At 47.7% G+C, this 15,771-nt stretch overlaps 1 protein-coding gene across 1 annotated transcript in view; it reads right to left on the bottom strand.

Annotated features, from left to right (window-relative positions):
- Positions 1–15,771, bottom strand: part of tmtc2b (transmembrane O-mannosyltransferase targeting cadherins 2b) — a 64,374-nt gene that overhangs the window by 24,217 nt on the left and 24,386 nt on the right. The window contains exon 2 of the mRNA XM_037451398.2: positions 12,390–12,966. Coding sequence (XP_037307295.2) covers positions 12,390–12,966 — 577 coding nt within the window. The remainder of the gene's footprint in view (positions 1–12,389; positions 12,967–15,771) is intronic.

Here is a 15,771-nt window from a genome sequence, read left to right as displayed (position 1 = left end):
GAGTTCAAGAATAACAGAGTAATACAATCCAGGCTGTGTGAAGGGTTTTCAACATATCGAGCCGTATTGAGTCTTTTTTTTTTAGCGAGAACCACACTGTGAAAAAAAACACTACCACAACGAGTGGATACAAAGCAATGCAGTCGATATCATGATTGCAATGATATCAGTGCTATTAAAGATTAAAAATAGGAAAGCTGTGCCAGGTCAAGTGAAGGCTAGAACAGAGATCACATTGGTCATCGTGAAGCAAAACATCAGCTGAATTGGTCTAGTGGTAAATCAAATAAAAAAAGCCCCATTTCCTCCTGAACAAAGAAGCACAGTATTCCTATGTATCATTTTAATTAGCCGGCAGTGACATTAAAGAATGCAGAAACTATTTTCCTGCTTATTGTGGGAATAACTGCAGAGGCATGCTTACACTAACACCCATAAGACTATGTCACAGAGCCTTTTATGGTCAAGAGAAGCGTTTGCCATTCGCTCCCATTCCAGCCGACAGCTAGATAAGAACATTACCATTCTCATAAAAGCAAGATGCATAAAGAAATACAGCTAAAGCGAGTGGCTGATATCACGGAAATAATTAGCATGAGAACACTCTGGCATAAAACCCGCTGTCGAGTCACACCTCCCGATTTGTCCTCTCTCCAGCTGTGATTTGACATAAGGTCTGAAATAATACAGCCTCTTGCATTAAACTCTGACGAAACAATAAAAGGTCTGAAACAGTACTAAGAATATCAGAGGCATATAATTATCCCCATGGCCTACAAATACAATATATAATAACAGCACAAAGTGCAGCCAACACTGGAAATCCATCATCCGAACTCCCCGTGAACCCCTGGTATGGATGGACGGATGGATGGATGCACTTTATCCTCTTCAAATCTCAAACACCAGGTCTCAATGTACACTTTTGAGTCAATCCCTAAAATCACTTGAGTGGTGAAAACGAAGGTCCTTGTTGGAACATTTTTTATCTCGGAGCATAAATTCTTCAGAGAAATGAAGCCGGTTAAAGAGGTCTGTGAGGCCCAGGGGCCGTACTTTGTGCGGACTTGGACTTGCTGAGCAGGGTTAATACATCTCAATGACTGCTTCAGGGAGATCCAGCTTGGATTTATGAGGCTCTACTATAAGCTTTCAAGTCACCCTCTCTGGCCAAGAACCCCCCCCCCCCCCCCTCCCCAAAGTTATCTTAGAGCACCCTCGGGGAGAGACTGTAATAAAAGCTCCTTCTATTTTTAGAGCGAACAGGTCCAACATTGGGTGCAATGTGCATGGGGCACCGGGCCAGGTTCCCCCACCAGACGAGGTCCAGTGGCCTCTCGTGGCCGCTTTGTGAGACCTCGGGTTCTGCCGAGCAGCTTCGTCCCTGCTGAGACGAGACCGCCGACCCAAGGGCAAAAGAGGTGGCATGTGTGTTTCATGTTCTTGGTGTAGGTCCTACACACACACACACCTCTGAAGGTGCTGACGAGAACCTGGCACGGGTCCCATACGTGCTCACAGCTCATCCAGATACGTCACCCATGACGCTTTCCCGGCCACCTTAACCACAGCCACATGTTGACGCCGAGTGGGCTGCGCTGGGGTTTCATTCTACGGCCCCCCCCTTGCTCCGAGCAGAACCAAGCGTAACCAGAAAAATAAAAAAAAGAGATAAAGCTATGCTTTGATTACACCTGAGTGCACATTTGTAAGCCCATTACTCTTTCTGACTGCTCTGAAATCCTAAAGACAATGAATGTGGAAGCAAAGACGTGCACGCAGGCAGAAGGCGAACAGGAAGTGCTCTCGAGATGCTCTGGAGGACACGTCAGTGTTGGGACAACATGAACCTCTCGTCTATTATCTGTCGAATGAACAAACGTGCGGATCCTCTCTAATCAGGCATGGGGCTACCATTCAACAGTTCAATTACCAGCCGGCCAACGTCTCCGTGGTTACTGTGGCTCTCTGATGAAGGGACAACCAAGGGATTCCAGCTCGCTGTGTTTTCTCTATAATCCACTTTACATTGGAATAAGTGGTTTAGCAAAACCCCCTTAGGAGGCTTGAGGTGGGTGTTTTTTTTTTTTTTTCTTCCCTTTTGTGTTTCAGGCGCAATCAGTTAAGAATTGAAACAATTTAGCTTTTACAGGCCAAGCATGTGAATAAAATATCCTTAGAGATGAAATGCAAAACAGGCCAATTAGGGAATCCCAATTTGTGCCTTCCTTTCTCCCCGCACTACAATCAGATTAGGATGAATTAACTGAGAAAAAAACCCTCTGCTTTTTACCAACATCCGTTTAGTTTGATGTGAAAGAATGATTGTAGCGAAATTACGAAGAAAAGAGCCCAGAGAGAAATTCAATTAATTAGTCTGGAGAAAGTTCTCTATCCTGTGCGTACACGGAGACCTTTTTGCATAATTGGCTGATGGGCAACGTCCCATTTTTCAAAGGCATTTAAAGAACAATCCATCAGACGACACATCTAACGAGCGCCATCGAACTGAAACGCTGCGACTGGCTCACACTCCAGCGAGCTGCCGCGTCTGACCTATCCCCTGCTCTTCATCATCACTGAGATCAATTGTCGGGCGCAGGGCCCTTTCATCAAGATCTGCCTTCACGTTGACGACCTCGTGATGGAAGTGAAAATGAGCTCCGGGTACCAATCAGAAGAAAATAACCACCTTCAAAGCTTTCTCAGTCACACATAAACACAGCTGAAATTTGATAAGAACCCCACATCCCCTCAAACATTTCGGCATAAATCGTCCTACGGGTTTGATGGATGGGGGGGGTGTGTGTGTATACGCTGCGCGTCCTCGCTCCCCGACCGCTGCAGCGAAGAATCAAGCTTTGCTCTGACGAAACCACAATTGCGCCACCGCCATCTTTCCTCCTTATCAGCTGCAGCTGTTGTTGTTATCCGCCTCCTACGAGACGGCTTGGTTGTAAAATCCTGATTGTTAGTAGGCAAGACAAGATAAGGACTTGACTATCGCGCTTCCTAGGAACGCCGTTATGGATTACCAACAGCTGGCTCGTGTTTACAAGATGTGATTAAAGTGACGCCCGACAACTGGCTCCTACGTACAGAGCTGTCTTTTGGCCCATTTCACAGACGTTTCTGTGACAAGAAGATGAATAAATTGGGCAACATGTCTGGCTAAATATCCAGAAGGAAGACTGCACTTTCATGTATTTTCTCAAGTTAAATGAGAGATGTAAAATGAGCTTGTTAGCTTGATTTAGAAAAATGAAGAAAGGAAACACAGGGGGAACAGTTGGCCTCTGGCCTATACAAGAAAGTAAGAAACCTTTCTAACAATTGAACATGATATATATGTATATATTTGTTTGATCTGTACACAATCAAGTGTAAAATCATGTTTTATGGGAATATTTAAGTCTAAGTCTTGCCAGCACAAAACGCCGCTGGCAAAACCCCAAGAACTGTTTTAGAAAATGGAGTTTTCTAGCATAAATTAGTCCATGAGTCACCTCGAGGGCAGATGCAAATAAAACCATTCCTCATGCAGATAAGATAAGCTACGTTGTTGCTGTCATCACCTCGGGGCGAGATAATCCTCTGTACATGACTGGCGGTTGAACATCGTTTACTCAAAGGAAAAAACGGACAACTGCTGCGACGCGGCGGCGACGCGTCGCGCGAAAGGTCATGGGGTCGAACCTCACAGTGGAGCCGGCTCACGCTGCTCACGATCGAAGCTTTCGACCCGCGTGAACAACGGAAATCCATCGGCACGAGAACATTTCCGACCAAGACGTGGTGAAAAACCAACGGCGGCTCGCGCTCTCTTGGTGGGCTTTTACCAACCACAATCATTTGAACCAACACGGGGTACGTTTCCTTTTAAGCCTTCACTCGACATCCCACACTTATTTGAGATGTCCCAATCACGCTGCAGAAGGTCTTGTTTTCAAGGCTGAAGGCCAGATGATCCTTGTTTTTCGGGGTCGGAGACGGTCCCCCCCCCCCCCTTCTGGTGCCGTAATCAGAGTACATTTATTTTGTCATCAGGGGCAATCAGGCATCTATGGATTTATAATAGCGTAGGAAAAACAAATCTCCTTCTGTCAACCACGGGGGGGGGGGGGGGATTGCGATTCGAACTGCTGGTTGAGTTTAAATGGAGAAGTGTGTTATAGGTAGACAGGAAGAAGATGAAGGCGAACCAGAGGCAGCTGGAACATAAACAGTTAATCAATGGAAAATCTTACACGTTGCCAAGTTCTCGGCGGTTGCTGAGTTGAAACAGCGGATGGACAACTTCTCCATGTATTTTCGGTAAAGTCACAACAGTTCGAGGCCATCTTGAAGTTCATTCAAAGCACCAGGATCCTTCAGTTCAATTGGGTTTGGAGTATTTTCTTTCCCAAGTCCATTTGCCAGGTCACACAGCGACACGAAGGTCACGCGTCTTCATGAGCAGAGAAGTCCCAACGGTGGAAGGACTCTAACAGCATCTTCATTCGCACTCAATACAAACCAAAGTCACATTTGGGGGAAGCGACAGGGTCGGAGCAGAGCAAAAAATGAGCACACAAAAATGGGAAAAGCGATGGAATGAACTGAGTATTCCCCACTTCTTAGTCCACGGTGTTCATTTCTACTGAGAGGGCCGGGCCAGACTACGCGACCACTTCGGCAAATTTGCTGTGACAAGCTGCTGATTCAGGCTCCACGTCGGGGGTCCGAAACGTGCCCTCTGCCCCGTGCTGGAGAATGCAGCATTTCGCCGGTTGCTCCCCAGACGAGATTAGTCCTGTCCGCGCATGGATCCGCGGTCATTACTGTGCGTTTGGGAGATGAGCGGCATTGTATTGCAGGGTTTAGAGAGGGAACGAATGAGAATGAATGAATCCGGATCCGGAGGCCTCGGCGGATGAACTGTGACAGAAGTGGGAGGAAAATGCGTCTTTCTGTAACAAACCAGATAGGGACTCAGAAAACATGGAAAAGACGGCTTGTGGTGTTTGATAATGACAGAAAAAAAGGGAAACGAGCATCAACCATAAAGCAGTTCCATATATTTTACCATTGGAACATTGACATTTCTTTCACGGATGATTAAAAGAAGCAATCTCAAGCCAAAGAGAGTGTCTCTGTAAGAAAAAGCACGATAGCCACAAGGTTATGAAGCTGCTGTAATTGTTACAAAAACAATGTTATAATGATACGGTCACACTCTGCCTTCCCCACTTCTTATATGTATATATACTATATACAGAGTCATGGAGTCACTGTCTAGCTGAACAATGCCTACATGAAACGTTACACTTTCCCCATTGTGTTTTCAGTGAAAAGGTTCCAAAATCCCAGAGAGGACACTTACAAAGTGCTGTTCTTTATCCCAAATCCATTTTTTTTTTTAAATCAAAGACTATTCACCAGGTACAGTTAACTAAGCCAAAAGAGCACCGCTTTAAATGGAAAGGGTGGAGTCATGGATCAAGTGCATAAAATGATCATAGTCCTAAAAGTTTTACTTTAATTCATAGTTTTCAGCAGAAACAAAAATTCGGAAATGGTGAGTGAGAGTCAGAAATCTAAAGAGCACCCGAAAGAGAATGACGTAGTATGAGAAAAGAAAAAAGAGCCTCAGATATCCAGCAGAAAGCAGAGAAGCCTTTAATGCTGTTGCAGAATCTATCTGTGGCTCTCCGTGCAGGCTTGAACTCACACAAGGGAATGATCACTCAATTCCACACCCGTATGCCCAGAGATTACCAATGAACGTGGGGATCGGAGAGAGACGTGCTGTGTAGAAATCCAGCACCCCTTTGTCTCTTTTATGTGCAACACTCAGTCCTTCAGGGGCAAGACGGTGGCAGGGTTTCAAAGCCACAAAATCAATTTAAGTCCAAAAAAAATGTATCGTTACATCCGGCAAATATTCTTCATGTCATGTGTCTTAAAGACGACGTATTGTTCAAGCTAAATAGTGTGTTGTTACTTGACTTTGATCCCACACAATGGAGGGAATAATCAATGTCAAAAGTCCCTCAGCGCTGCTAAACTGTCTTTTACAGACGCTGTTGCTGAGGAGGATTCTTAACCACGCGCTCTGGCCCGTGTGTTTACAGCCCGCTGACGGTCCCGTGCGGCTTCGCTTTAGCGCTGCGATTATCACTCCAATGTGTCACAGAGGAGAATTCACGATTGGCCGTGGGCCAAAGTCTATTTGGTCCACACGCTCGACTGAATGTTTAAAGACAAAAAACGGCAACTCAGCAGCTAAACAAGAAGGCATTTGAAAACAATTAGCGGGAAGTACTGCTGGAGCACAGATGAGGGGAAAATAGCATGGCTCGCATGTCCCATGGTTTCAAGAATTGGAAGAAAAAATGTGTACATTGATTGGAGGAAAAGTTATTCAAAATTCCCAGTGGCACTTTTGTCAAATGAATAAATAACACAATGCCTGGATATAGAGCATAAAATAACTAAAGACAGCACAACCTGTTCCTTCCAAACTTCTAATAAGTCCTGGTCTTACTTGTTTGGTCTATATAAAAATTGTTAGGTTTTCCTTGAGAGAGATCTTCCTTGTGAACGCATATACAGACAGGCATCATGGCCAATACCAAAACCAACATCGATTAATATTACAGGCCTAGAATCAATTTATTTTCCTTTTTTAGGGCTTCATACGCCTCTTCAACCATTTTCTTGAACCCAATAATACTGATTTATGTTTTGGTTTACACTGCAGAGCATTTATTTTGCAACAAATAAATCCGTAAAAATGAATTATCGGAGCAATTACAGACTTGGGGTTGCTGATTTTCGCATGCTGAGAGAAGAACCCCTGTGACACATCAACACGCGTGTTTCATAAAGCATCAAAGCAGCTTAAATCTTTATCCATTCTCTTTCTCTACAAACCAAAATAGAGCTTTCGGTGACTAAGAGGCCGTCGGACGTCTCCAGCAGACCCTCCTTCTCCTCGCTACGCACCATCACCAATCAAAGGCCCTCCCTTCAACACATTCTTGCTGCGTCTCGCGCACAGACCGTCCCTCCTACGCTATCGCCCCCCCTCCCCCGAGCTGGAAGCGCCCTTGGTGATGACAGGAAGTGTGCTGGAAAATGCAGCCATCCTTTGTGGAAGCACGCACAAGGCAAGGGGGGGATTCTGCTGGGACTCAACTCCTTAAGGTGCGCTGTGCCTTCACGAGGGTGATGATCACATGAGGTGATGATCACATCACGTGACCCAAGGCAGAGTTGGAAAAGGGCCGATCCTTTAGTTCCCTTCCCTTTGTTTGTTGAAATGGGCGGTTTGCCTATTCCTCAAGTGGATGATATCATTTCTCTTATCAATCAGGAAGCTTTAGCCAGCAGTTTAAAGTTTATTGCGTGTCTGCTTAGGTTTCCTCAAAGAGACATATTGACTGTACTAAAAATAAAAAACAATGAGCATGAGAGAATTCTCTCGACCTGTCACAAGCCTGTCGGGCTGTTGCAGTTTCTCACGTAAATCTTTTTGTTGACTCGACAGAAACTCACAAAACATTTTACAAACCATGACAAATTATGTGATTTTATATAATTTTTTTCAAATGAAATACTAAGGAATAAAACCAAATAAAGATGAGAAAAAGTCTAATTTATTCAAGAATGACGGGACCACATAAAGCCTGACAAAAGCATTCACTAGTCTTTTATTTTGACATTAGCTGGAAGTCTGATGTAATGCAGTTCTGACTGATTTTTACATTTTCTTGGCTGAGACCATAAAAAAGGAGCCCTAAGGCCTAAGTTATATTGCACTTGTGTTAAAGGGCTAAACTGTAGTTGTTTATCATCTTTACATGATAAACATCTAGGATCAACAAAGAATAAAAAGCATAAACCAAGCATGTCTCAGTTTGTCAAATGAGGGGATTTTCTTCACCGTGACTCTTGGCGCCGATACTCGTGGTCCAATCGATTACCCCCCCGTGAAGCCAAACGTTTCAGGCAAAAGCAGCAGATCTATGCGTCTCCCTTAAGACAAGCCTTCAGGCTTTGTTTCAGGGGGGGGTTTTCATGGCCAGGCCCGGGTCACTGTCGCTGGCACCCTTCCTGTCAGCTTCACTCACGCAGGATGAACGGCAGGAACCCAGCTCGCGTCACCTTCTACCGCCGCGGATATTTCATTATTCCGCCGCTTTTGTACGGGATTTTCCTCGGGAAAAATACAAGCAAAACAAGTCTGGAATCTAAGTTGAGGCGGACATTATCAACAGCCACCTAAATAACCTTTTGGTTTTCCCATGAACGTCGTTCCATTATGCACACACCTCCCGCCGCTCGTTTCCACGTCCAAACCAGATGGAAACCGGAACCGCGGTGTGTCTCCCCCCCGTGCGAGAGGCAGGTGGGCGAGGGCAGGGGCCCGAGCTCGGCCCACCGGGCCCAATCCATCACACGGTGACGGGAGGCATCAGAGCACGGAGGAGCATCTGTGGAGCCCCCGGGGTGAGGACGCATTGCCTGGGCTGTGTTTTCTTTTACCTCATCGAGTACACAGCAAGGGTAGGTACGGGTGTCATGTTTTGTATGTAGGCTCCATATCTCAACCTACACACACACACACACACACACACACACACACACCTTGCAGTGCTACCTGGCATCGACACACACATACATCTCACTTCTCAAAACTGCCCTCAGACCTCTCCGACTTCACCAACTCCACAACACCTGAGCTCTCTCAACCCCCCCCCCCACACACACACACACACACCAACAGTGACCTTGGACTAATAGCCAAAGTGTGAACAGAAAATGGGAGGTGTGAAAAGATAAACTGTGCAAGCGTGACATTCACCAGAGGCCAGCTGGGTCCCGTGCCAGATTTGGAAATATTTTTCCAGCGGCAGCGTCACCCGCCGCGAACAAAAGAGCGAGCGCGAGGAACACCTCGAGTTTCCCCGAAGAAACATGGAAGCCTTTGTGAACTGACGGAGGTGCCGACGGACACACGGCCTCGGCATTACATCACCGCGGGATTTCGCCTCTGTATCCAGTTCCCAAAGCATTCCTGCGTTGTGTGTTCAAAGCGCCGGCTCCTCTGGGGGGCCGCGTGGGCTATACGGCCCTTTTGTGCTCACAGCATCGTCTCTGCAGCAGTGGCGGCTGGTGGAACATTTTTCTAGGTGGGGCTATGCAATCAATTTCAGCAAACATCCCATCCCCATGTGTTAATGCAAAACTATTGAGCTATCAAAAATGGGGTTCATTAACAGAAAACAAGTCAAGCCTTTTGTTTGTTCAATTTGGTGGAGTCTGTGTTCAGGTCAATTATACCGTCTTCAATTGTCCAAACGTTTAATTTAATGGGAAACAGAGTAAGAACGCCTCCTAACTCAGGAGAGACCGTTTTTTGCGGCACGCTATGCAACGAACCATGTGAGATCTTATTAAAAGCGTTCCTTCCCATAATAAATTAGGAGCTGTAATTGTGTTTCAGCATCACTAATTGAAAACGAGCCTATTACCGTGAAGGAAATGGTCTTGTAAAAAGCACGTTTTTTCCACATTAATCGTAGCAACGCCGCAGCCTCACAATCACCAGCCATGTTACATTTGCATGCTGTAAAGCCATTGCTTGGAAGTAGCTCTATGCATGGACATACATTCTTCAGGTTAAAACCACTGTAAAGGTCAGCGTGAATTAACAATTGAATGATGCTATCTTTCTGCATTTGAAGACACCCCGTGTCTCGGAAATAAGTCATTGTAGGAGAGACCCACGCGGTCAGTGGTTATCAGCCCTGTGTGCGCTGGACCCCAAACTTACAGACTAATGACTGCAGGGTGGAGTGATGATTGTTGAAAAGTCTGTAGGAGGTTGTGGGTCAGAAGAAGATCAAATCTAATGCAAGCTAATGCAGGCAGATCTCGTAACAACAAGGTGATTTGTGTGTATATATATATTCATAAAAACATAATCTAAAAGGCAATTTGAGCGCGCTAAGGTTGCACCAGATCGCTTAATAAAAGCTTTCCCTAGAGCTTTGGACTTCAGGGCCACCCATAAACCCATAAACGTGTGCTTATTCTATTTCTGCCATGTTTACCTCTCAGTGTATGAACAAGAGCAGCAGTGGTCCTCAACTCTAATCCGCCTTTACGCTGAATGCACTCTATGGAACATGAAGATCACACACATTTGTGTAATCCTTTTCAGAATGTTATATTATCCCACTTTTAAATTTGAGGTAAGAATTGGATCCACGTCCTTTCTGAAGATGGCGTCACACCAACTGAAGTCACTTGATAATACCCAGTCTCCCCTCTGACCTGCATGCAGAGAGCCTACACTTAAGGTCTTGATGAAACGATGAAATTAATTGAGGTGAACCTCCAACGTCTCGCCAACGTTTCCAACCGCACACAGAAGCCGCCATGACAACGGCAGATTTGCAGCAGATATAAAAGTCTAATGTGATTTAACTGTGCGCCACGATCAGATAAGCGGGCACATTTTCACCGTTTCCAACGTTTTAATGTGAAAAAGCCCCCCCCCCCCCCCCCCCCGAGGCCCGAGCGGAGAGCCCGGTGATAAAAACGTAGCGCCGCCCCGCTGTGGCCCGTCACTCACGGCAACGAGCCGGACTCATTAGTGCCGCTGCAGAACGGGGTTTTATGTCCTCAAACAAAGAAAAGGCTGCACATGGTGACATGGAATTCCTTTTTTTGGATGTTTGGCCCTCTCAAGGCGCTTTCCCCATTCAAACAGCCCCAGTTTGGGTGACCACGTGTCCGCCCCCGCCCCCGCCCCCCCCCGATGGATCTCGAAGCCACTTCATTTCACCGCGATCGTTATCAGCACCACTAATGCTCACACAGGCGGTCGAAAGCTCAACAAAAAAACTCCCTTTCCTCATCATAAGTCAACGGGACTGCCTCCCCCGGACCGAGACAAAGGGAGAACAATGTGCACGCCGTCGCCGTGGAGGCCTGTTCGCCGCGGCGATAATAACTGGACCGTGAACATGCGATCACCATTACGTCGCAGGCCGAGAAAAAAAAACAAAAACAAAAAACTCCTAAGTAAAGGTGAGTGACGCGATGATGACAGCCCTGTGTTTGTTGCTTCCTTTTATGTCGTCTGCGGTGCGACTAAATGACGACTGTCAGCTCGGGGTTGCGTGTAAATATGGAGCCATGGAAGCATAGCAAGGCTGATCGTTCCCTAAAGTGTGTCATTTGTGCTCTCGATGCAGAGTACACCCATCTCCAAGTGCACCCACTTTTTCTCTTCCTGTGAACAAAAGGCCTGTCTCTTTGCCCGAGATTAATGTGTTAGCTTTATATGTGTCACTGCACCGGGGAAATAATATTGGCTTTTTTTTTTCTTTTTTTTTCGGTCTTTGAGATTATGAGTGCAGATATTTGATGGGTGAAAGTTGGAGTGTAGGAAATATGCCTGAAGAATGTTCAGTGAAATGTAACATTTGAAAACCGCCTTTAATAACCTTTTTTCAAATGCAAGCACATCTGTATTTTGTTCATATTACAAAACACAATATTTTCAAGGAAACAAGGCTTTAAAATGGCTTAACAGGCCTTTACTTCGTGAACACATCTCTCTCTCTCTCTACACTACCAGCTCCCGCTCTCTAATCAGACAGTTAAGTTCTTGGTCCCTCACTTTTTTTTAAACTTTTTTTTTTACTCGCTAACCCTTTCCAATTCAGTTAACCACAAAGGCAAGCCATGAAACAAATCTGTAGGGCTCGCTCCACGCCAAAAGTGTAACGATCTGCCAGCCGCCCCCCTCCCCCCGTCTCCACCAAATAACATCAGCAGACTTTGCGGATTTTCGTTCAAAAGGTTCAAAAACCCGTCAGCTATGAGGCATCCTCTCCCTCGGCCCTTTTGGCCCGGTTTCCTCTTTAGTCTAGCCATGCCTGACAAGCCATTAGAAGGCCTGTCTGCCCGCAGCAATGGATGGACTACACTCCAGAGGACACGGGGAGTCAGATAAGCCTTAAATCAAGAGAGGACAGCGAAGAGAAGACCTCCCTCTTCATTTCCACACTGCGCTTAAGCAACCAAAGGGACAGGCAGGATTTGCTCTTCAGTTCACCATTTTTCAGGCTCTTTCAGGCTCTTTTCTCACTGACCACTTCCCCCCCCCCCCCCTTGTTACATTTGTTATGATGTTGTGGATGAATAAATACATGTGACAGGAGCGGTTGCGGGAAACTTAGAGCTGAACACCTCAAAAGCTAATAAAAAAAACCTAAAACAGTCATGTTTTTGCCATTTTTGCTTTTTTTTGTGGAAAATACTGATTATTGTCTCTGTTCTGTTCTCTTTCCCTTTTTTTTTCTTAACATCAGTAAGAGCCAACTCGTTACCTTGTAGAGGAGCACGATGACCTGTCGCAGCTTGAGCCTGTGGAAGACGCAGACGTCGTACACGGCTGCCACAGCCAGGACGGTCACCCCGAGCTCCTTCCAAAGCATGCTGCACGCCGCGCAGCACAGGCTGCCCAGCAACCAGGCCGCCGCCCGCCAGCGCCCGGCCCGGCCGCGCAGCTGGCAGTGGCGCATGTAGCACAGCAGCGACAGCAGGAAGAACAGCGCGGCGCCCTCGTCGGCCCGGCCCACGACGCCCGCCACCGCCTCGGTGTGGATGGGGTGCGAGGCGAAGAGGAGGCCGGCGAGCAGGCTCCACGGGCCTCCTCCGAGCAGCAGGCGGGCCAGCCAGGTGAACAGGCCCGTCACGGCCCCGTGCAGCGCCACGTTGACCAGGTGGTAACCCCACGGCTCCAGCCCACCCGCGGCATGGTTGAGGCGGAAGGAGAGCGTGCACAGGGGCCTGTAGGACTTGTGGCTGCCACTGTGTGTGAGCAAGGTGCCCCAAAAGTCATCGTAGAAGATATTTGTCCAGGGGGTCTCCGGAAGCAGGTCCTGATTGGTCTTGACTGCACGGCTGGGGAAGGAGAAGAGAAAGAAACGGTTAGGACGCAGGACATACGGACGCTTCGCAGTGTTTACGTCAATTCAATTATTGCCCCGCGCACACCTCGCCCCTTTGCAACGTTCAAGGTAAATGCGACAGGCGAGTGTTTGCGTTGGCAGTGCACGGGGAGGACGCCTTCTCAGCCCCCAAAAACGACAACTGGCTGTGAAATGAATGTGGCACTCACTAACATCAAAACACAGAGACGAGGTGGTTGGCAACGCCAATGCGGAGGTGTCGTAATCAAAAGCGTGTAAAGCTGGGACGTGGCACGTGACAACAAGCCATGGGGTTTAATGTGCCTTCACGGCAGTCATAGTTAACACACTTAATCAGTTCAAAGAAGGGGGGGGGGGGGCGGGTGGAGAAAAGGCGACAGGGAGCCACATCCGTGTGTAAAATAATGTAAATGTGAGGAATGAAAAATATGATAGAAAAGCGGTTGAGTAAAGAGAGTAAATCACTGCTCTCTCAGCTGTTCTCACGTTCGTCAGCATAACACTTGAAAAGGGGAGCAGAAATGGCCTCATGGATCTGAGGGAAATAAATACTACCTGGCCTCGGGATGTTGGCATAGAAATAGACAGTTGGGACATAATAGATTTGCCTTGGATGTCAGCGTTTCTCCAGCTTCTCTCTGGTCAGACTGACGGAGGCTCCAGCCCCCCCCCCCCCCCCCCCCACCAGCCAGCCTGACTCTCCACTTCATGACTCAGATATGCCGGTTTTTATTCCTCTGGCCCATTTGTCAGGCGAGATCTTCATTGCGCTGCAAGATGCTCACGTAAGAGGCATTCATGGTTCAATTACATCCGAAAGCCACCCCCCCCCCCCCCCCCGGGGGGGACAAGTGCGCTCTTTTTTTCCACTGCACAGTGCGGTGGAGTCAGCGAGGGCAGATACATTATATATTGCCTCAAAACCACACGGGTTTTCTGGCACAGACAAAAGCCAGTGCCACTCACCCAGAAGCCCTCTGCCCCCCCCCCCCCCCTAGAATGATGCTCTCCTGCTTACGTGTCACAGAGTGGCAGGCGGTGCACACCCCAAACGCACTGGGACCGACAAGCCCGAGGCCGGAAAGGGCCGCAGAAAGGGAGTCGCCCCCCACATCCGAATTAACACATTTGCATCATGGTCGACCGGTCGTTGGGGCAGTCTTCCCCCCCCCCCCCCCCCCCCCCCCGGGTCGATGGCTAATCATTAACGCACAGCAGGTCTCGATAATCCTCCATCGGACCCCGTAAATAAATAAAAAAAAAGGGGGGGGGGGGGTCAGCCGAGGGGGAGGGGGATTGAGTTTCTGCGGGTTGGCCGGGGGCGAGGAGGGCCTCTCTGTGCACTGCAAACCTTTTCCAGCCCCGCAGAACATTTCTCCCCCCCCCACCACCCCCGAACCGCGCGCCCCCTCGAAGACTCCCGGGGGGAGCGCGTGGCCGCTTACAAGAGAGGAGGCCCGGGGGGGGGGGGGGGGAACAGTTTGTCTCCATCGTCCGCGTCTGGCCCTCGGTGCCCCGGGACTCGGCCTGGATCGCGGTGTCCGCGGCGGCGTTGACGGACAGCGGCGGCGTCATCAGAAACTAAAAGTGAAGGCTTGTTTTACTCGCCGTGTGGGATGTGCAAGGAGCAACATGCTGAATGGTACTGTACACAATACTAGTACTTTTTCACTGTGGTGAACAGAGAGAGCCTAGTAATCTGTCTAGAGAAGACAAAGACCGCACGGTGGCCTCGTGCGCTGATTAAAGACCCCACTGGCTCCCCCCACGGCGTCACTCAACAGATCAGAAGATCACATCTTTCTTCAAAATGCTGGCCCATGTGTTCTTTGTTCTGGATGTAATTATTACATTTCTTGCTTTTGATACTGAATTCAGTATTTGCATGAAATGAGCCTTTAATGAGGGACAATTGCTCACGCTGAGCTGTCGACGATGTAATCGTGGAGCTTCGAATGAAAGTGGGTTTACCTCACACCCTTTTTTGTGGAGTTCAAATTGATTTAGATTCCTTATCTCCTTGGACGAGGAATTGAAATCACTCGAGCGCTAACCCCTTCACCCCGCTAGTGCCGTAAATAATGTGAAGAGAAATTCAAAGACTACAGGATCCCACGTAGAGGAGAGGCTATCTAAAAGTGTAGATTGATTGGCGTCTTTGCGGCGGGTGCACGTGCAGGAGATGGAATGGATATCAGAGCGGAGATGGAAAACCAAGGGCATGTCTTCAGGATTTCCCCCTTTTACAACCACTCCATTGAATTTGAGATGAAGCGGAGGCATGACCAGCATAATGCATTTTTGGAAACCCTCCAACAGAAAATATGACCATCCTCGACAAAGAATGCATGAGTCCATCTGCAAATCACACAGGGGGGGATGGGCCCTTTGGAGGTGAGGCTGATATAAAATATCAGAACCAAACTACGTGTCACGGTTTGGGTCTGCTCTGTCTTATTTTGTAGTTTTTAATGTCTCTTGTGTTCCTGGGTGGCTTCACTTCCTGCCTTGTCCTGTCTTCCCTGTGATTGTCTGCCGTGCCTGATCGTTTCCACCTCTGTTCAATCACCTGCACCTCCCTTGTGTATTTAAGCCCTGTGAGTCCCTTGTCTGGTGTGGCGTCATTACATGTCGACTGTGTCATGTGTTCTTGTCAAGTAAGTTTGTTTCGTGTTCTCAAGTCCAGGTCCCTGTTTTTGTCTCTTTTGTTTTCTCCTCCTTCCTGTTTTTTCGGTTGGAGTGATTTTGAGTTCGAGTTCTTTGACCATTAAAATCC

The sequence above is a fragment of the Pungitius pungitius genome, chromosome 6 (assembly GCF_949316345.1).
Source record: "Pungitius pungitius chromosome 6, fPunPun2.1, whole genome shotgun sequence".
NCBI classification, from domain to species: Eukaryota; Metazoa; Chordata; class Actinopteri; order Perciformes; family Gasterosteidae; genus Pungitius; species Pungitius pungitius.
Note: the sequence above shows the minus strand (reverse complement) of the source record. Positions and strands in the feature narration are given on the sequence as shown.